The sequence below is a fragment of the Sus scrofa genome, chromosome 9 (assembly GCF_000003025.6).
Source record: "Sus scrofa isolate TJ Tabasco breed Duroc chromosome 9, Sscrofa11.1, whole genome shotgun sequence".
Taxonomy (NCBI): Eukaryota; Metazoa; Chordata; class Mammalia; order Artiodactyla; family Suidae; genus Sus; species Sus scrofa.
This window is the reverse complement of record NC_010451.4, coordinates 45,159,437-45,181,316: the sequence shown is the minus strand read 5'-3', so window position 1 is coordinate 45,181,316 and position 21,880 is coordinate 45,159,437. Positions and strand designations below refer to the sequence as shown.

Genomic DNA, 21,880 nt, shown 5'->3' with positions numbered 1-21,880 from the left:
GTCACTTGAAGCTGCAGAACCACAAGGTACAGACCCTAACAGACACGGTGTGGGGGGTACACCCTGGCCACCCCTTGGGCCATGCATGTGCTTATCCTTCTGTGCTGCTCGCACCCGCCGTCCCCTGGGTCTTTGAAAGAAAAACATGAGGCTTATAGTTGCAATCAAGCGCCACTTTGTCAATTCAGAGATCGCGGTGGTGGAAACATCTCTGGTCGTGCTTTCACTTTGTACATAAGCTGATGACCACCATTCGAGGAACACTTACTGTGTGTCAGGGAGTTTAGAGGCTCTGCAGCAATTTCAAAGGAAGGCTGAAGGAAGATCCTTAGAGGCTTCTCATGCACAAAAGTTGGTGAGTACCTCCCCACACTCATTAATAAAAATAAAACAGTATAACAATAAATGTTGGGAAGTCCAGTGGGGAGGTTCTGATTTTTCTCATAATAATTCTACTAACAATAGAGAATGGTAGTTCTCTTCTCTAGCATCAACCATAGAATGGCTTTCCCTCCTCTGCCAGGCTTGGCACCCGGCGAGTGTTCTCTCCCAGTGGTCCAGCATGGTCTCTGAGCTAGATGTTCACATTCTACAGAGTTTCTCTGATACATTGGACAGATCTAGACCACAGAGCTGGCAAGTGGAGGAGCTAGGAATGGAGCCCGTGCTGTTTACCCCCAAAGTTCTTTACAGCATGCACGTGGCCTGGCTTCCCTCTTCAGAAGGCTGATACCTGGATGGACACAAGATTGTCTGGGCTGGTGAGACTACATCTGGTGCCTGGTGGTCCCTTCAAGGCATAAGCTAGCTGAGCTGTGCTCTGAGAAGGGCTTTGTGGAAGGTGAGTGGTCTGGAAATAAGGCACATAAAGAACAAAGAAACGGGTGATCAAAATAATAGTAAATGGGAGTTCCCATCGTAGCTCAGTGGGAACGAATCTGACTAGCATCCATGAGGATGCAGGTTCGATCCCTGGCCTTGCTCAGTGGGTTAAGGATCTGGCATTGCCATGAGCTGTGGTGTAAGTTGCGGACGTGGCTTGGGTCTGGAGTGGCTGTGGCTCTGGTGTAGGCCAGCAGCTACAGCTCCGATTCGACCTCTAGCCTGGAAACCTCCGTATGCTGTGGGTGCGGCCCCAAAAAGGCAAAAAAAAAAAAAAAGTGAAAGAATGAATGCAGCTAATGTTGATCAGGCACTTACTATGCGCCAGATGATGGGCTGAGGTCTTCCCATATACCAACTCATTCAGAACTCATGCCTCTCTATGAGGGCACTTTGATTTTACAAATGAGGCAACCAAGGCGTGGTGGGATTTGCCTGAGTTTGTACTGCTGTCTGGCTCTAAGCCAGTGTGACTTGTGCGCTGCAGAGGAAAAGACCCAGACCCATCAGGTGGATGTGAGAACAAGGCAAAACTTGGCCTAGTGTGAGCGAGCCCTCCGATCTCCAGCCATGGTGACCCAAAACTGGAGTGAGCTCCCCATCACTGGAGGTGTTCAAGGGCAGGGAAAATGACCCACAAGATGGATTCCGAGACCCTCCCCAGGATGACCTACATGTCCAGCCCCAAAGTGAGGACCCCATCAACCCCCAACCAATGGATGAACTGCTTCTTCCTCTCTGGTCTAACACTTCAGGGCCAGGGAAGAAGCATCCAGAATCCAGGCATGGATGGCTGTTAATGTGTCTTCCTTCTGGACCAGCACACCAGGCAGGCAGGACCATGTCTGCCCGCTCAGCCTCCAGACACGTGACTTACATTTGTGATTTGACCTATGGGATAATACAAAGCGGGCCAATCTACGCATAATAGGAATTCCAGAAGGAAAAGATAAAGAACAAGGGGGTTGAGACTATATTTGAAGAAATTGTGGCTAAAAACTTTCCAAATCTAAAGGATATTGATAGCAAGATACAGGAAGCACAGAAGGCCCCAAACAAGTTGAACCCAAACAGGCCCCCCCGCAAGACATATTATAGTAAAAATGGAAAAAGTTAAAGAGAGGATTCTAAAGGCAGCAAAAGAAAAGAAAGGCATTAATTATAAGGGAAGCCCCATAAGGCTATCCGCTGATATATTTGTGATTTGGTTGAATGTAGCTCATGTGACTTGGTTATATAGGAACGCTCTTGTGCTGCGCCATCTCCCAGAGGAAGGCTGAGTCCCCTGGTCTCAGAGCTCTCAGGTGTCCTGCACATGTCACCTCCCAGCTACTCTCCCTGCCCTACCCCCGCCCCCATGAATTCTGCTCCAAAGATTTTCGAGTCTATTTGCATGGAGCTGTTTGTGCTACATAGCACTGCATAAAAATAGGTCAATCTGCCTTCTGCATCCCCCCCCCCCAGGCTGTGGCCTCCCCATTACTTTTTTTTTTTTTTCAGGTCGTGGATTGGAACTTGCCAAATTGTTCTTGGAAGAGAGTCAGAGGCAGAGGGCAAGCAGCGGGGAGAGAGGGGTGGGCAAGCGGGATGCCAGGCTGAAGCACACCCCAAGGTCACCAGGTTCCCTCTCCCCTTCTTTTGGGGAGGAGGGCTCTTGCCCTCCCCAGGATCACAGGCTGGCAGGGGTGGCTGGCCGAACTGGGGTGGGAGAGCTGTCCAGCTCGGTCTGGTTCACCCCACCTTGTCCCCAGCTGCTCTGCCGCACCTGGGCACAGAAAAAGAGCGTGAGCCAGAGATGCAGGAGGTAGGTCAGGTGTGTTTGCCCGAGCCAGGGGAGGAGCCTTGGAAATACCTGTCTCCAGGCCACAGAGAGGAAGAACGGCCACCACTCACCATTAGTGTGATTCATTGCTGTCACAGTTGAACTCCAGGGGGCCAGAATCAGCCAGCTCAAGCCAAACGGCTGTTGATTTTATGGAGCCAATCCCAGCCCCGTGCCTGGTTGCACAATAGTGGGGCACCTGCCAAGGCAGTGATGGCAGAGCAGGTGATGCTGCGATCAGGTGTCCTGAAGGACTTGGGGTGGTAGGGGCTACTGGGGGGGTGGGCCCCTTGCACCGGCTAGAAGGGTGGGTTCTATCTCCCAGCTAGGCTTGGAGGTGGTCCAGTGGGGCAGAAAGAAGGCTTGTGTTTCCTCTAGTTGTGTGAGCTGGGGCAGACCTCAGCATCTTTGTCAGTTTCCCTCTCTGCAAAGTAAAGTTCTTCTTAGGCATCTGAGGATGGGTGGGCTCCTGTATAACCCTGGAAGCCTTGGTTTTCTCAACTATACAACAGGTCCATCAATATCTTTCCTGTACCTTACAAGGTCAAAGTGATGCAATGGACATAAAGACATTGAAAAATTTACATGTAGGTCTTGTGCTATTGTTGACTAAAAAAGCCCTTACACAACCTAAACATTGAGAATTGTGTTTTATTTGGGTTATAACCCAAGAGACAGCCTCCTGGATAGCTCTGAAGAACCGTTCCAGAGAGATCAGGGAGAAGTCGAGATAGAGCGGTGTTTTTACTGAAGCAAACAAACATGTAGCTGAGCAGGAAAACATTACTGCTGATCACAAAAGCCAGGCTCCCAAGTTAATGATTTTAGTGCCTTTCTAGGTAAGGGAAGATGCCAGAGTCTGGGCTCATGGAAATGATTTCTTTGCTATGCATCTTATCTAGGGCTGGTATCCTGTTTTTCTCCAGCCTGTATTTCCCTCAGAGGCACCATCCCCAGCAGTGGCCGCTGGTTTGAGGGTGGGCAACATTAGCTGTTTACTGGAATGGCAGACAACATTCTTTGTTTACCGAATTGGCAAGCAATTTTATTTTCATCCACATTGTTAATATTTATATTATCCTCCATTTCCTTACATGCTCTTTCTTTGATAGCAGGGTACCTCTTCTGTCTTTTAGACCTGGGTTCAAGTTCTGGGTTGTCCTCATACCATTGGTGTTTTCTCCTAAGATGGGTATCACAAAACCTGCTTGCCTGAGTCGTTGGGAGGAAGACAGCAGATCAAAGAGGCAAGAGCTCTTTGGAACTACTGGGAGCCATAGAATGGATGGAATTGTCAGCAAGTGAGGAGAGATGGACACCAGACTCCGTGAAGACAGACATTTAACAGACCCCATGGTCTGTGTCCTGGATGAAGCCAGAATAGACCTGGCAGTCTGTGAAATAAATGACAATGATGGTGACAAAGCCAGATGTGAGCCATTTGGGCCACATCAGTGGACTCCAGAAGGTCAGGAGGAAGGGCAGGAGCAGCGGGGGGTGGGCTTGCTCCAGGACGTGGTGAGCTTGGAGCTGCTTCTCAGAGATAAGGAGAGAGGTGGAAGAAGAACTGCAGCTGGAGAGAAACAGCCTCCGCTCTAGTTCAAGCCCAGACGTGAGTTCTTAGAAAAGTCAAGAATGTATTTCTCTCCAGGGTATTCACTGCAGGAGAGGTGGGTCAAACGGGTTTGCCCTTGTCACCAGCTGTAGAAACAGAAGAGGACGTCCCCCTCTCCTGCCTGCTCAGGGAGCAGAAAGGCCTGGGTGACCTTGACTCTTGAGTACATTGCCCTTTGGCAGCTCCCAGGACCTGAGTGCCCCACAGCTCGGGCCGTCTTGAAGCCAAGAATTAAGGAGTGGACCCTCCAGGGCTCACCTCCTCCCAGCCCTGCCTTATAACACCCCAGTGACCCTGGCATGTGCAGCCACAGCAGGAGCCAGGAGCCAGCGTTCCTTGGGGTTCAGGACCTCCGGGCAGCACAGATGGGGCCAAGAGCCATCACCTTCCCTTCTGAGTGACCACGTGTGTGCTGTACAGCCGAGGACGGACCTGAGCCGGGCATCAGGGCTTTCTAGGGGCTTCCAGCTGCTCTCCAGCTGCAAGCCAACATCAGGAGGATGGACTGGGGACCTGGAGTCCAAGGCTGGCCCTCTGCTGGGCAGCACCCCCGCAACACGCCTGGAGCCAGGAGAGGGGGAGAAGGATCCCTTCTCAGGGAGGCTGGTGATGAGGGCCTTTGCCTCGTTGCTGGTTCTCAAGCATCAGGGAGACAAAGCTCAGCTGATGTCCCAGCCTGTCAACTCCACCAGCCCAGCAGTGACCACCCAGACGGCTGCCCAAGGTCGAAGAGTCAGGGGATGAAGGAAGCTGCTGGGATTGACGGGGCAGTCGAGGCATAGTGACTGAGGGCTCTGTCCCTGTGGATGGGACAGTGCTGAGGGGAGGCCTGGGAGTGGGGACTACCCCTCCATAGCTCCAAAGAGCTCTTCGATGTCTGGCTCTCCTTGAAAACAGAAGAGCAGGCCCTTCCTCCAGCCTGGAACCATCAGACAAAGGGAAAGGGCTTGGGGGGTGGGGTGGGGACGTCTTTGCCCTGTAGTCCGTCTGGGACAGAAGAGTAGTGCTCCTGCCCCGTTGGCCCCATATCCCAGAAAAGACCTGAAGAACAAGAAGTGGGGCTGGATGCCAGCAGGGGACAGCCACGTCGCCTGGCTGGCTGCTGGGGAGGAAGGGAAGTTTGAGGATGCCGGATGGGTGAGAGGCTGGCAGAGACCACGCCGAGGGTCAGGGACAGAAAGGTGCTCCGAGAGGCTGCTTTAAAGATCACCCTGCGGGGGAAGGGATTATCCCGAGTGTCCTTGGCTCCTGGCAGGCCAGCTCCGGGGGAGGGTAAAGAAGTTGGCACTTATCTGGCTCCTCTTGGCCAGGCCTGCTCCCTATATCATCTCTATTCCTGCAACAATAGAGACACTTGCAAGGTAGGTGTTGTCATCCCATTTTTCAGATGGGAAAAGGGGACTTGGGGAGGTAAACTTCCCCAGCATCACACAGTCCCTAGTGAAGAGTCAGGATGCAGAAGAATTTAAGTGTGGGTGCATCTGCCTGCAGGGGCCCCAGGCCCTGCTCTCAGAGAGGTGTGGGGGGCGAGATCCCCCTTGGACTTCTCTCCAGGGGATCATGGGTCATGATCCGGTTTGAAGGAGCCAGGGTTTCCCTGGAAGAAAGTAGGGTGTCTCTGAGGGAGGGGTTCCATGTCCCTGGGGTCAGCCAAGGAGAAGGAAGGACTTGGCTGTGATTGAGCTGGAACAGGCAGGACCCTTTAGGTCCAAGAAACCTCCTGGACTCTTTACATCTGGCTTCCCCTAAAAGGACAAATGGAGCACTTTTATGAAAATTGCTGAAGGGCTTTGGGTGAAGCACTGGGGTCGGGGGCTGGGGTGGGGGCAGGGATGGGGAACTCAAGAAGGACTCTAGGGGAGAAGTCAGCAGGTGTGGGGGTGGTGCTGGCCACCTGCTGTCTCTCTGTGGGCACAAACTAGCTTTTGCTACTTATCATAGGGCAGGCGACTTCATGGGAAGAGGCTGCATTAGGCAAGTTCTCCGTCTGTCTGTGCCACTGGTAAAATTCTTTTCACCTCTGGAACTGAATTCATTTATTTAACAACATGGGGTTCCACCGAGTGCCGGGCCCTGATCTAGGCCCTGGGGATCTAGGGGTGAACATAACCCAAATCCTTGTTTTCCTGAAGCTTAAATTTTCATTGGGAGAGAAATGAGATAGGGAAAGGAAGGAAGGAAAGGTAAGGAAAATATTTTTCAGATATAATAAGTGCTACAAAGAAAAGCTAAGGAGGAATTGGAAATGTTGCGTAGTGTGTAAAATTTAGACTGGGAGGCAAGGGAGAGTCTTTGGAGTTCAGGAAGAAAGACCTGAACTTTAAGTTTAGTTAAGAAGTTCTCTGGGAGTTCCTCTTGTGGCGCAGAGGAAACGAATCCAACAAGGAATGATGAGGTTGCAGGTTCAATCCCTGGCCTCGCTCAGTGGGTTAAGGATCTGGCGTTGCTGTGAGCTGTGGTGTAGGTTGCAGGTGTGGCTCATACCTGGTGTGGCTGTGGCTGTAGTGTAGGCCGGCAGCTGTAGCTCTGATTTGACACCTAGCCTGGGAACCTCCATGTGCTGCGGGTTCAGCCCTAAAAAGCAAAAAAAAAGTAGTAGTTCTCTGGATAGAGTTCCCATCATGGCTCAGTGATAATGAGCCCAACTAGTATCCATGAGAACATGGGTCTGAACTCTTGCTCAGTGGGTTAAGGATCTGGCGTTGCTGTGACTGTGGTGTAGGCCAGCTGATACTGCTCCAATTTGACCCCTAGCCTGGGAACCTCCATATGCTGTGGGTGCTGCCCTAAAAAGACAAAAAAAAAAAAAAAAAAAAAAATTCTCTCTGGAGGAAGGGTACCCAGGAAGCGGGAATAGCCCGTGGAAAGGTCCTGAGGCAGGAGTGTCCCCAAAGGGCTAGAGGAAGACCAGTATGGCTGGAGTGGAGAGAAGGGGCAAGGAAGTCATTGGAGACAAGGTCAGAGAGGTCATTGGGCCAGACGAAGGCTTCTAGGAACACAGAAAGGGCTTTGGCTTCACTCTGAGCCCTCAGACAGTGTGAGCAGGAGAGTGAACAATTTATAAAGGGAGGGGGCTGGAGGCCCTTGCCAGTTAGTCAATGACAAGGGTCTCCATTCGGATGGAGATGCCTTTCTTCACAGCATTAGTGTGAGTGTGTGTGTGTGTGTGAGAGAGAGAGAGAGAGCGCAGAGCTGGTTCTGGCCGAGGTCTCTACTTTTAGGACCACTAATGTATGGACCAGGCCACCTCCAAAGGCCCCTCCAGCCCCGAGATTCGGGAGCATCTCCAAATGGCCAGCCTCGGGAATTTCTGCTCGGTGGCTCTGGGCCATGAGGGGGCAGGTTTCTGCTTGGGAACATGTGACAAGGCCTGGTCTCGTGGGCAGCCGGGCCCCGGGGCAGGTTGGCCCCTGCTTTGTGGGTGGCGGGCGGAGAAAGGGCGGGGAGCCTGGAGGCCGGGCTGCTTGGGGGCGGGGGGGGCTGGCGCCTCGGGACAGATCTCAGCCCAGCCAGACAACCCCTCCAGGCTTGTCCTCCATTTCCAGAGTGTTTTCCAGCCCCAGCGGCTCCCAGGGGATGTCGTTAGTTATCCTCTAGGCAGGAAGTGTTGCTAAGGAGGGACAGAGTAGGGGGTGTCATCTAACCGGGCCCGGGGTCAGAGGCTGGGGCCAGACCAGTGCCTCCCAGACCCTGCATTTCAGTGTCCCTGTTGGGCTGGCCGAGCAGGGGGGCCCCCGAGGAACCTGAGGAAGATCCTGTGGTTTCAAGTGTGCCACTCAGACGGCTCTTTCCCAGGCTTGGTCAGGGAGCGGGGGCTCGGCTGCCTCCTGCGTCTCCAGAGCGGGCTCCTGGCTCCAGCGGGGAGATGGCCCCACACCTGCCTTCCCACCAGAAGGGCCGTCTTCTGGCCCATCCCCCGGGGCACCCACTGGCAGCCCTCAGAGGCCTCATTAAGCTGCTGGAGTCTCTGGCTGGGGCCCTGAGGTGCAGCAGGCGGGCCTGACTTCACAGCTGAGGTAAGTCCTTGGGGGCTAAGAGAAGGGTCTCGGCTGTGGAAGGGCAGGTGGCACATGGGGTCCCTCTCCCAGCCCCAGCTGCTCCCCACCTCTGCCCTGCTATCCGGTGACACCGGGGGCTGCAGCTGGTGCCTCGGGCCCAGGGCCATGGTCTGAGAGCATTCCCGCCCCACCCAGGGCAGCTTCCAAGGGGCTGCTGCTGTTCTGAACAGTCTCAGGGGACTCCCGGCTCCAGAACGGGCCCCTCGAGGCAGGACACAGCAGGGCCAAGGCCGACAGGGCTCGAGGAAGAAGTGGAGCTGAGGAAGGGGTGGGGGGACCCCCACATGCCCCTGAGTGTCTCCCTCCACTGGTACCAGCCTGGGGGCAGGTGGCAAGCTGGGGCTCTGATTCCGCTGGCTCTGGCTAGTGCCCTCCTAGCAAGTACCCTGGGCCACATGGAGGCTGCCGGCTGTGGCATCTCTCCCCGCCACCCCCGAGGTGGGGGAGTGTGTCAAGGGCCAGCGGCCAGGGTGGGGGCTGCAGTTTGTTTGAGGGGCTCTCAGCTCCCCCTTCCTCAGATGCCCTCGGGGGTCAGAGAGTGCCCCCCACTCTCACGTGGATCCCGTGGATCTTGGCCCAGCCCGCCCTCAGGCAGGCGGCCCCTCCTTCCTGCTTTGTCTCTTCCTGCCCGTGGGCTTGGCCAGGGCGTGGAGCCACGAGGACACTCCTTCCATCCCGGCCCTTGGTCACCAGCACCTCCCGACTTTCCTTCCACTGAGGACACAGCCAGCAGCTCCTGCCATGGACAGGTGGTACCTGGGTGAGTCCCCTGATCCCCGTCCCCCCACCTTCTCAGATTCTAACACAGGTGTCTGCCCTGTCACTTTCCAGTGCACCTCCAGCTCCCCAGAAAGGCAGGAAAAGCAGAAATGAGGAGAAGCAGGATCTATAAACAAGGGCATCTCAGTACAAAGTCCTGGGCCCGCTGCCATCTCGGCTCCCAGCCTCTCTGAGCTGCAAAAAGCTGGGAAGCCCCCTTTTCTGTCTGTGTGTTGATCCATCTGTCTGTCTGCAGGAACCCAAAGCCGGACTGCTGGGTTCAGACCTTGGATGCCCCACTTCCTAGGGCACGTGATTGAACTTCTCTGGGCTCAGTTTCAGTTTGTAGTTTATATATCACCTGTAAAATGGGATGAAAATAATCCTTTCTTTGCCTCGTAGAGTTGTTGTGATGATTAAATGCGGTGCTTTTGGTAAAGTGCTCAGAACAGTGCCTGGCACATAGAGTTAAAAAATGCAGCTATTGTCTTGTTTTTCCTGTTTCTCTCGTCTCCTCTCTGTCTGCCTATTTATCAATTTATCTATCACCTCTCTTACCTGTCTATCTACTTTCCACCTATTTTTATATTTCAGAAAGAATCCATGATGGCTTACAAAAAGAGACAAAATATGCTAGGATACCAAGAAAATGAGTGAAAAGGGGCAGCAGTGTCGTGTGGAGAGTGGCAGTGGCTTTGGAAGCACAGCCATGGGAGTCTGGCTTTCCAGCCCTGGTTTTGTCACTGACTGGGTGTTTCAGAAAAGTCCCTCAGCCTCCCTGCCCTCAGTGTTCCTATGCTGCCCGGTGGGGTCACAGCACTTCCCTGGCCACCTCTAGGAAATCGTGACCAGCTCAGTTTCTTTATCTGTGCAAAGGGGCAAAGATGCGGGGGTTAGAGGGACCGTGCATCCAAGAGCCTGACACGTGCACCCCCGACCAAGTGTGAGCTCTCTTGTATTTTCATGAATAGTCATCACTTGGCCCTGAACGTAGAAGAGCCGAGTGGGTGTCACGGCTCCTGGTCTGAGGCCGTGACATTCTCTTTCCTTGTCACCCCCGTGCTCATTTTGCTGGAGGGTGGTTGGCTTTTCGGGGTCTGACAGTGTATAACAGTAACAACAATGGCACTTAGGATGTGCCAGGCCCCCTGCCATGACTGTTACTGCACTATCTCACTTTCTCCTCACAACAACCCATTTTACAGATGAGGAGACTGAGGCACACAGAGGTTAAGTAACTTGGCAGAGGACATGTACTTAGCAAGCGGGGGAGCCAGGAAGTGAACTCAAACCTTGATCCCTGCCACAGTCCAGGAGATGCAGTCCTTTGAAAGGACTAACCTGCCCTTGGTGGACACTGACTGCTGACATTGGCTCTTTGGCTACCATCGAACATCCGTCTTTTGGAAGCTGATTCAATTAATTAGAACTCAGCCAGGATCACGAGCACCCACGGAGTACCCAGTGCGGGGCTGTCCAAGGCGAAGGGGGCCCCAGTAGCGGGGGAGGAGGCCTCCTGATTCCTGAAGCCAGGGGCCTGGCTGTCCGTCTCCACCGCACCTCTCACTAGCTGTGTGACCTCCAGCCACGGCCCTAGCCTCTCTGTCTCAGAGGCCTCATCTGTAAAATGGGGAACTAACACAGTGTGAGGACATAGTTAGGGACATGCTTTGGAAACCTTAAAAGCCAGACCCTCTCCCTGTGGTAAGGCCCGGCTCCTCCCCAAATAGGGAAGGAGTTTAACGTGGGAAAAGGCATAGCAGCATCTAGACAGCTGTGCTCCACGGCTGCGGAAGGGAAGTGCCAGAGGCCTCGGGGGAAGAGGGATGAGTTAGGGGTCATTAGAGCCTTTCTGACCGAGGTGTGGGCTGTTACATGCGGCCTGGATGGATGAAGAAGACAGCAGAGGAGAGGCATTCCCGCCGGGAAGTGAGGGTGTGGGGGTGAGAGCGTGCATGGGGGGCTCAGGTGGGCTGGGAGGTGGAAAGGGGCCAGGTTCCTGGGGACCAGCTTGGGGAAGCCTGGAGTACCAGGTAAGACACATCAGTGGTCTCCACAGTGCTGGGATTGGGGGTCCCCATGGGAGCCCTGACCTTGCCGCCCAAGTGGGACTATATAGTGACTATACTAGGAAGCTCTCCACGTCCCCATTGTCACAGCCCGGGCGTGACTTCTCCAGCTGGTGGGAGAACACCACGGCTGAGCTGTCCCGACCCTTCTTTTTGGAAATTTCCTTTGGGAGGGTCTGGAGGGCTGGCCGGCTCCTCCCTGCCCCTGCGCTTCCTCGGCCTCAGCGGGAGCCCCGCCATCCACACCAGGGCTTTTCTTGTGACCAGGGTAAATATTACCTGGCACTGTTAATGTTTAATGCCCCCACCCCATCCCCGGCCACCCCACGGCCAGGCACTCTCCCCGCAGCAGAGGCAGCAGGAAGAGGGCAGTGGGGTCGAGCCCGGTCTGTGGGGGAAATGGCAGGGTTGTCGACGGACAATGGTGAGTGTGTGTGTCTGTGTGTGTGTGCGTGCGTGTGCACGTGTGTGTGTGAAGCAGGAGGTAGCCTCTGCTTGGACTACTTTGGAGGGTGAGCTGATCCCTTTTCTGTCTCCTGGCACCCCTGCCTTCCAGAATACCCAGCACCCCTTCCCCACCCTGTGCCTCCTAAGAAAACATGCTTTTCAAAGAGGATTTGCCTTCGCATCCACGCGCCCAAGAAGTACAGCTTGCCTGGCGCGTGGCGGAACACTGGGTGCCCTTTGGAGCTGGTTGGGGTGGGGGTAGTGCCTTGACTTTCTGGCTCACGTCTGTCCTGGTTCAACGTATTTTCGGGATTATCTGAGCTCAGAATAGGAAACAGGTCGGGGTCAAGGTGACGGGGGGCAGGCCTGTCGGGTCCGCCTTCTCAGGCTGGCTTTGGGGTGAGAATCCCCGAGTTTAAAACACATGCCCAGAAGGGATCCTGCAAACAAGGGTGATCAGGCCTGGGGTCCAGCGGGGCCTCTGTTGGTTGTGGTCTTTGAGGCAGATCTAGAAACGATGAGGGCTTTGGGAGAGGCGGGCTCATCTGGTGGCTCCAGGTGAGGTGGTCAGGGAGGAGGCGGTTTGCTGGTGTGTTGAGAGGACCTGTGAGTCTGGTCCTGGCTCTGACATTAAAGGCCCCTTGTGACCTTGAACAAGACCTGAACTGAATCTGGAAAGACAACCTTGGAGGCCTTCTGCCTGGGGACAGGTGTCTGGGCCCCTGATAGCCTCCCCGTGGCCTCAGGCCCTTCAGACCCAGGAGCTGACCCCTCTGAGCCCATTCCCTCCTGGCACAGGCAGTGTGTGGCCAGGACAGCTGGGCTTACGGGCCCCGAGGCCTCCCACCGCCCAGGGCACAGTTCAGCACAGCCTGGGGGGGTGCCAACTGGTGCATTCCTTTGACCTTAACACTGCTTCTCTAGAGCCAAGAAGGGGCTCAGGCCAAGCAGGGAAGACAGGCCACCCCTAGCCTTGGAAGAAAAGCCCAGGCCAGGTGCCCTCCAGCTGCCCAATGGCAAGTGTGCTCAGTTTACAGGGCTGGAGACTGGGTCCAACCACTTAGTCTTGACATTTCAAGAGGGAGCATGCAAAGGGGTTAAGCACCTAGATTGTTAACGACCTATTGCCTGGATCCAAGTCCCAGCTCTACTCTTCTAGCTGTGTGACTCTGGGTGAGTTGCTTAACCCCTCTGTGTCTCCATCTTCTCATGATTACACTGGAATCGTAGTAATGCATCGTAGGGTCGTTAGGATGGTTAAATGAGCTAATGCTTTGTGAGCCTCAGCCTGGCACATGGGAAGCACAATATCTTAATGTTTCTGAAATAAATATACTTACCCCGAGGATAGAGGCATAGGAGAGAAGAATCTAGAAACATGGGTTCAAGACCCAGTTCTGCCTCCAAATGCCGTTGGGACTTTAGACAAGTCTCCAAACTGGGCCCCAGTGTCCTCCTTCTGTTCAGTGAATGTCACAGTTCTACTTATTCTTTCATTCGTTCATTTCACAAATACTTGTGAAGTCCCTTGCAGTCGATCAGCCACAGGGAGGCATGTTGCTGGTGAGTCTTATGGGTGATGCCTCTGCTGGCATTTCTTACTTTTGTATGAGGCCAGGAGAGGAGAGAACCAGCCCCTCCAAGAGGTGCCAGAGGCCCCTGCAGGCAGCGTGGGTCCCTTTGGATCCTCAGGGCTGGGTCCCCTAGCTGACTGTCAGAGCCGCCTAGGGCAGATTCCCCCCATGGCGGTGGCATTGGCGGAGCCACCAGCCCTCCTCCTGGGATCCCTCTTCATGCCACCCCCACCCCCTTAGACTCCTGGGGGTGCTGGGATGGGAAGGACGGGGCTGAACTGTCTCTGTGGCAGAATCACACCCTGTCTGTGACCCTCCACCTCTGGCTCTCTCCCCAGGCGGCAGCCCCAAGGGGGACGTGGACCCATTTTACTACGGTAAGCCTGGCAGGCCCATCCTCCCCCTACTCCTCAGTGCCCCCCACGTCCCCAGGTCCTGGCCTCTCCCAGCCCTGTGCCCTCACCTCCCCCAGTTCCTGTGGGGCTGCTGCGGGTGGGCTGCTGGGAGGCCTGCTGGGGTCACCTCCTTGCCCTCTCCTTCCTCAGACTATGAGACAGTCCGCAATGGGGGCCTGATCTTCGCGGCCCTGGCCTTCATCGTGGGGCTCATCATCATCCTCAGTAAGTGGGGCCTTCGTGCTGGAAGGGGGGTGCTGATGGGGTACCTCTCTTCTCAAAGTCCCAGAGGACACTGGCTGCCCAGGTGGGGGTGGGGAGAGCCTCTCACCCCCTTCCCAGATTCCGGAAGCAGCTCCCTTCTCCCACACAAGACATGGGAACTGCCGGAGACCCTGGTAGACAGTGGGGTTCCCGCTCCTTGAGGGCGCCCTCTAGTGGAGCCAGGGAGCTGCAAGATGGGTGGGCCCATTGCGCTGGCCCTGGGAGGCTCCTGTGTACCAGGGGATGGAGGAGAGAGAGGGAACAAGCCTCTGTGGGACACCCTCTCCTCCAGACTTGAGTACTTTCTTAGTTTGAGCTACATCTTGGCCCATTGAACCCTTTCAGCAACACTGAGGGATGGTCTCCAATGTCCCCATTTTCAGATGAAAAACCAGACCCACCTGATAGATAGCCCCGTTGGAAGCAGAATAGGTTCAGCTGCACTGGGGTGGGGTGTGCGCCACCACCAGTCCCACCCCTACCCCCTGCCACCTGCTTCCAGAAGGCACATGTGCCTGGGAGCTGGAGGCCCGGCCTCCTGCAAGTTTACTGTGGATCCCCTACTCCCTGGATCTCAGTTTGCTCATCTGTTAAATGGGAAGGATCCTGCTTGCCACCTAAGGGCTGGCAGCCAAAGACACAGCAGGCAGGAAAGTGGGCAGGGGGTGTTCTGGGGAAAAAGGGGTCCTTACCTGACCCCCAGCCCCAGTGAACACACAGCAGGGACTTAATAAATGTTCGTGGACTTGTTTTGGTGCAACCAGAAGAAACACACACAGATGCACACCAGTGAAAAGAAGACAGAATATAGCAAATACACCTCTGTGTCTGGGATGTAACAGGTCCATGGGTGGTGGTGCTCCAGCCTGCAGTCGTGGCCAGTCTCCCAGATTCCCCTGGAGGCTCCTTGGTGGTGGCGCTGTGCCGTGGTTGAGGGCAGCGCTGTGCCGTGGTCGAGCACACAGGTGTGGGAGGCAGAGGGGCGTGAGCAGGGATCTTGGCTCCGGACTTACTGCCCTTCTTCTCTAAGAGCTGACTGAGCAGCTTCCACACACCCAGCACTGCTGGCAGCCAGAGACACAGCAGTCAAGAAAGTGGGCAGGGGTACTCTGGGGAAAATGGAGTCCTTGCCTTACCTTATGCTGGCTTGGGCGCGGCACCACTCTCAATGCACCCACACGCAGCCCCTGCAGCAAATGTTTGTTGACTGACCAACAGACCGACTTGGGCTCCTGAATACTTAGGCTCTAGCCCCACATAAAGAGAGAGACAGTCAACTGTGGTCTCCAAGCCAGATACACTGTGGCGATGGCAGGAGGTTACTATAGAGCTGAGTCCTCAAGGGCGGAGAGGACTTTCTTTGGAAAGTTAACCTCCTTTCTCTCTTTAAGGCAAACGACTCCGCTGCGGGGGCAAGAAGCACCGGTGAGTGTCTGCCTAGGTGACGGATGGAGGTGGGTGGGGTGGGGTGGCAGAGGGGGCGCAGGCTGAGGAGTGGGTCTCTGAGGCCTGTGAAGAGGGTCCCTAACCTCAGGACCCCTGGACTCACTGTCCCCCACGCCCTCTCTCCTGTCTTCTTTCCTCCATCCCAGGCCTATTAATGAAGACGAGCTGTAATGAGAGGTAGGTTTGCAGGGGGCAGGCAAGTGGAGGGGGGATGGCTGTGGGACAGTAGTAGGGAAGGGCTTGGGACAGGGCTGGGAAGGACGGTAGGGTCTCCCCTCCACCAGCCAGGCATCTGTCACCCTCATGTGTTTTTAAATGATGGCCAAGCGCCTGCTGTCGTGGGTGTGGCCAAGGAGGGGGACAGAGATGCCCCAGAGAAAGGCAGGAGGCATGAGGGACGGAAGGAAGGTCTCCTGGTCCTGCCTTTGTCTTTTCAGAGTCGGCTGTGCCCCCATCGCAGCGGGGCCGCGTGGGAAGCCTTCCCTGGGCCGAGGACCTTGGCCCTCAGCACTGCCAGGCCTTCGGGCTGAAGGATGCTCCAGGCTCCCGGGACCCCTGGGTGGGCACCACCTCCTCACACCCCGTGCAGATAATAAAGCCAGCCTCCTTCTGTCCTGTAACTGCCACCACTCACGCCTCCACACTGGAGTAAATACAGCCCCATCCATTGTTTCTGGATTATTCGCTCAGGTGCCCACGCCTATTAATGCCAGAATAGGCATTGAGTCCCACCATCCGCAGGCCTCTCCTCACCCTCTGAGCTGCCAGGAGCCCCAGGGACAGAGGCCAGCCAGCCTTCTGAATGCCAGAGAAGGTCACGGGTTCAAAGCTGTTGGGTCTGCTGGAGCTGCTGGCCCTCAGCCCAGGCCCTGGGGGCTGCTGTCAGAGCTCTCCGCTGGGAGTGGCTGCCCAGGCGCCCTGGGCTGCCCAAGCTGTAGCTGTTCATGGCCACATAACATGCTCTTCCATATCCCCAAATGCACCAGCCGGCCAGGATGGGGGTCTGGGGGCCCTGGGTTGATGAGGGGCAGACCTCAGCCCAGGCGCTTTCCCTGTCCCCCTCCTGACCCTGGTGCTGGGCTCTAGCCACACCCTTTCCACTCTCGGGGCCAGTGGACCTCAGCCAGACCACCTCTCATCCTCCTGTTTGGGTGCTGGCTTGTTAATGCCAGGGCTGGGGCCAGAGAGTGGACAGCGACAGTGGGCCTTTGTTAACTACTTCCTCCAGTCCCTGTCCATTCCAGACAACCCAGGACAACCTCATCCCATGGTGGTGTCGGGCTGGCCCTCCCACCAGTGCCTGCTTCCTAATGCCTGTGGCCCCTGGCACACAGCACACTCCCCTCGGGCACTTCCTGCCAGTTAGGAGCCCATCTTCCTTCTGCCGCCCTTCCCTGCTGGGGATGGTGGGATCATGGCGCCACCTAGTGTCCAGTTTCCTCAGCTGGGTCTGAAAGCCTCAAGGGAAGGAGGGGTTATTGACAGGGAAACCCCAAACAGCAACCAGTTATGGGAGTTTATAAAGGAAGGGAAGGGTGCATTTGGGGACCAGAGGCAGGGAGGGCAGCATAAGAACTGAATTCTTTGTCCTAATCCACGGCCCCCACACCCTCACAGGATCACAAGGCTTGCGCACTGAAGACCCTCAGAGAGCAAAATAGACAATCAATTTTTAGGAAGGGAGACTGAGGCCTTGGGAAAGGCAGTGACTTGTCCAGGTGACACAGCCAGTCTTTCGGAGCCAGAGCTACAACCCAGGTCTCTGGCCCCATTCCCGAGTTCTTCTCACTGACCCTGCAGGTTGGAAGGAGACGTTCCAGGGAGATAGAGCGGGGAGAGCTGGACTCTGATAAGTCAGGGCCAAAGTCTCTGTGACGCACTGCCCCAGATGGGCTCACCGATGACAAATAAAACGGACAGGCCAAACCCCTAGATAGAATTCAGTATTTGCATGCACTAGACACTGGAGCCGCCCACAAAAGTGGGAGAAATGAACGGGAATGGAGCAGGTCCAGCCAAGGGGACTTTCAGGACGCGAGGAGAGCTCCTGAAATTTCTTGGGTGTAGCAGCATGGCAAACAGGAAGAAGGGTGTTTCAAGTCTGCTGCTCACCTTGGGAGAAGAACGAGCCATGGAGAGGAGTCACGTTTCTAGAAGGTTCCATACACAGGCCTCGAGCCTTCCAACCCAGAGGGGAACTCCAGCTGCCCTGGGCACCCAAATGGGCCTGGGTGAGTCACTTCTGCCTCTGCCTCTGCTGCAAGCCCTCCATCGTTGCGAATCATGAGGCTCCACTGGGTCCCATCTATCACCCCGGAGCACTTGGGGTGCTGTTCAAACCACCAGCTACCCAGAATCCCCTTCAGAACTAGTGAATATTAACCTTGGGGTGCACCCATGTCAGCTGATACCTAACCAGCTCCTGAGAGAGCAGCCAGTGCTGGAAACCACGGACCCACGTGACATTCACAGCCTTCATGAACACTTCCCTTTCTCTCTGCATGAAGGTCACATGGACTAGGGGCTACCGAAATTTCACTTCACTTTGGGATTTTCCACAATTCATACCCATAAATTAAGTCACAAATAACAACCAAGGCTGGGAAGTGACTGGATAAATTACTTTACATTGGCCAAGAGTAACAGTCTTAGTCTGAGGAGTGCAATGCCCCCTATCGCCACGAGAAGGAGCATGTGTCTTACTCCAAGTTCTTTTCAAACGTGTTTTCCACTCTGTCTGAGGGCTGGGGGCCCTTTGCTGGGAGGAGGGGCTTCCTGGCCTGCCAGGTGCCCTGGTTTCCCAGGAAAGCCCTGAGCTCTTCTCATTCTGTTTGCACACGCCTCAGCTGTATCACTCGCCCTGCTCTGGGGTACTTCTTGGCTGTAGCGTCTTGAGCCCTCACTCCTTCTGGAAGGCCGAGAGCGTACGTGGTCTGACCATCTTCCCCGGGGCTCGGGGTAACCTTGAAGCCTCTGCCTTTGAGCTCATCGACGTCATGAGCAGGACCAGAGAGAGGTGGGCAAGGAGGGGGCCCCCCCGAGAACCCATCCCCACGGGTCCTTCCTCATCAAGGGAGGGGGTTCCTTGGGCTGATGAGGAGGGGGAGAAGGTTGGGGAGCTTAGCTGCGGAGGGGCCCAGGGTAGAGGGGGTGCTGAGCCTTCCCCCAGGCCCTCCTGTGCTCAGCCCTGCTGGAGAGATGAATGGCTTCCCTGTTGATCCCACGGCCCCAGGCAGCTGAGCTCTGAACTGCAATTCAGCAGGGCCTCGATGACCTGCTCCTTACCAGGCGCCCATTCCTCACCCTCTGCCTGACAGACACCCAGTCAGGAGAGACCAGAGGCCAATGCTGTGGCCACGCAGCTTTGTCCTGTGGTCAACCCTGAGTCTCTAGCTGGCAAGATGGATCGGGCCTGGGCCTCGGAGCCAGGGCCACAGTCGCCCCGGTGGTCAAAGGCCTTGGGAGGGCAGCGGGGAGCCGGGGCTGGGGGGGGGAGGGGTGGCAAGCCAGGGTGGTGCCTGAGTGACCCAGCCTTGGAAGAAACCCTCCGCTTGGCCTCAGTGCCCCCTCTCACACCGGAGACAACTCGATGCGGTTGGCGCTTGAGTGATTGAGGGCTTGGAACAAAATCCTCTTTAGGACTTGGGACCTTGGTGGCAAGACCTCAGCCCTATCCTTGGTCGGGGGTCTAGGGGAGTGGCCGCAGGAGACCAAGACAAGGGTTTTCCCCCAGGTATGGACGGGCCTCGGGCCTGGAAGTCACCAGAACCCGTTGCATCTGGGGTGGACGCTCTGGGCTCTAATTCAGCTGCTTGATTGGAGACCTGTGGGGCCACCTGTCCCATCTGACCCTGAGTGACGTCCCCCACCCCCAGGCTCCCAGGCGCTCCTGGCTGCTGCTGTCTCCACAGCTTTTGTTTTTTTTTTTCTTTTTTTCTTTTTTTTTTTTTTTTTTTTGTCTTTTTAGGGCTGCACCAGCAGCGTGTGAAGGTTCCCAGGCTAGGGGTCAAGTCGGAATTGTAGCTGCCGGCCTACGCCAGAGCCACAGCAATGCCGTGGGATCCGAGCCGCATCTGCGACCTACACCACAGCTCTTGGCAGCACCAGATTCTTAACCCACTGAGCAAGGCCACGGATCAAACCTGTGTCCTTATGGATGTGTGTTAGATTCATTTTCCACTGAGCCACGACGGGACCTCTGATGTCTCCACAGCTCTTAAACTTGGTTCTCCTTTCAGGAAACTCACTGTCGCTTCCCCGAAGGGCTTCCTTGGTGTCACCAAGAGGAATTCCCCAGGTGAGGTGGCAGAGGGAGGTTGGAAGAGGGCAAGTTCCAGGCTCAGCAGCTGTTGGAGGCCCAGCATCTCCCCTGCAGCTCAGTGCTGTCTGTGCTGGAGGAGGTGGACGCTGGCCTCCCTGCCAGCTTTGCCCTTGGCCTGTGTGTGACGATGAGACGGCCTTCGTCGTCTCTGGACTTGGCTTTGGGAGAAGCAAACACAAGACAAACATTTGACGAGTTGTCTTCAAAGTCAAGGGACTCTGGGAAGGGGGAAGGGGGAAGGGGGACCTCTAGCTTGTTCCCTCCTGCCCCCAGGGGAGCTGTGCTCAGGGAGGCTGGATGTGGGTGCACGTGTACACACACACACACACACACACACACACACACACTCCCTCCCTCCTAGCAGTTAAAAACAGAAGCTCCCAACAAGTGATGAAGGCAGACAAAAAGACACACTTGACAAAGCAAAGGAGATGAGGCTGGCTTGGCCCAGAGCCAGGAGCGTGTTGAATTCTCCTGGGATCTTTGTTTCCTGAAAGGCCTATCAGTCAGTAACAGAGTCATGCCCAACGACCGCATGGGCACAGAGTGGCCCCTGCCCCATGTAAATATTTCAGGTCTCCTGGCCTCAGACCGTATGCTCGTGCCACAGTGAATCACGGCATCAGGGAGCCTCCTCAGTCCTTAGATGCCCGCCCCGAGCTTGAGTGGGGTGCCCCCCACCACCCCCAGGCCTCAGCTACTCTCAGGACCTTCCCGACCCCTCCTCCCAGGACCCCTGGGGACCCACATCTTCTGGGATTCTGACCATCCCTTCCTGTCTGTCTCCATGGCCTGCCAGCACCAGGGGGGGAGCAGTGGTATCTGATGCCCAGTGCCTAGGCCATCCATGGCCCATAGTATGTGCTCAGTAAATGTTTGTTGACTGAGCCCATGACTGGCTGACCAGAGGAATGGATGGACCTACCCCCCGCCCGCCCAACTCCTCCGGGGACAGGGAGAGCTGTGGGGTGTCACAGTCTGGGCATGTGGCTGGGTATCTATGTGTGCTCACGGAGCATGAATGGGGACAGGGCTATGAGGGGCCCATCCCAATGATAGCTGGCATTTTATCCCTGGCATCACAGTTAAGATCATAGGCTTTGGAATCAGCCAACCTGGATTTAAGCCCTGACCTGGCCAGCCATGAACTCCAGGACTGTGGGCAAGTCTCCCGCCCAGCCTCCGTCTCCCCACACGGAGTCTAACTCGTGGCGTTCCTGCCTGCGACCAGTCCTCAGTGACTGGCGGCTCTGGAAGCTTCTCCCAGTGAGGACACCTTGCTGTTGCCTTTCCCGGGACCCCTCCAGGCATTCTCACCACCCACCTTGTCCTTAATGCTTTACTGTCTGGTGCGTGCTTCTTAGGACACTGTCCAGGGCCAGGCAGAGGCCCCCGAGTCCACCCTCAGCCCCAGACCCTCCTTCGCACCATTTGGGCCACGATGTGGACTTGGCCTGGCCCACCCTGGGGCGGCCCCACCCCTGGTCCTCTGCCAGCTGGGCCGAGGACTCCCTGGTCCCCTTGAGACCAGTGGTGAGGAGTCTCTGGCTACCACACTGGGGCCAGGCAGGGTTTATGGAGAAACTTTCTTGTGCATGTGCTGCGCGTGTGAGAGGGTGTGTGAGAGTATGTGTGTGTTGGAACTGGGGAGGACCTGGACAGACCAGGCAGCAGGGAGGATGGGACCGCGCAGAGGGTGCAAGAGGCTGGCCTCGTGGACCTGGCCGCTCCCTGCTGCCTCCCTGCCCGCTGCTCTCTGGACCTCCACCCCCTCAGCTGAGAATGGGGCTGGGTCATCCCTCCCAGTACTTCTCAGAGGATGCTGAGGCCACAGGGACAGACGCAGCCAGGCAGGGACTGAGTCCAGAACCCAGCTTCACCCGTGAGGCACGGGGTCAGGTTGGGGCAGCCCTGGGGTGGAGCATCTCAGCTCTGCGGTGGAGCAGCCTGCGGCCGGCTGGCCCCTGGCACTAGGGCAGGTGGATAACCAGATTCCCTGCACAGGGGCCTGGGAGTGGAGGTGTCCGCAGGGGCCTGGACCACAGCGAAGGCAGTGGGACGACTCCTCCGTGGAGCAGAGTTACGCCCTTCGCCCAGCAAGGGGGGGTAGGGGAGGAGGAGGCAGGCTTCTGGGCTTTCAAACTGCCCTCTCAGGGACTTCTGGAAGAATCACTCTCTTCAAGGTCTGCTGTTTTTCCTCCTCTCAAACCACGTGGTGAAAACGCTCC

General features: G+C 56.1%; 1 protein-coding gene and 1 long non-coding RNA gene across 4 annotated transcripts; both read left to right on the top strand.

Annotated features, from left to right (window-relative positions):
• On the top strand, positions 1,970–8,750 carry LOC110255436. Its single transcript, XR_002335655.1, has 2 exons — positions 1,970–5,680; positions 8,115–8,750. It is a non-coding gene; the product is annotated as an uncharacterized LOC110255436 (long non-coding RNA).
• FXYD2 (FXYD domain containing ion transport regulator 2) lies at positions 8,877–16,003 on the top strand. Of its 3 annotated transcripts, none has more exons than XM_005656629.3 (6): positions 8,877–9,137; positions 13,565–13,603; positions 13,772–13,846; positions 15,277–15,310; positions 15,478–15,508; positions 15,769–16,003. In XM_005656629.3, the coding sequence occupies exons 1-5, from the start codon at positions 9,119–9,121 to the stop codon at positions 15,500–15,502; spliced, it is 192 nt and encodes a 63-aa protein (XP_005656686.1). In that variant the 5' UTR covers positions 8,877–9,118; the 3' UTR covers positions 15,503–15,508; positions 15,769–16,003.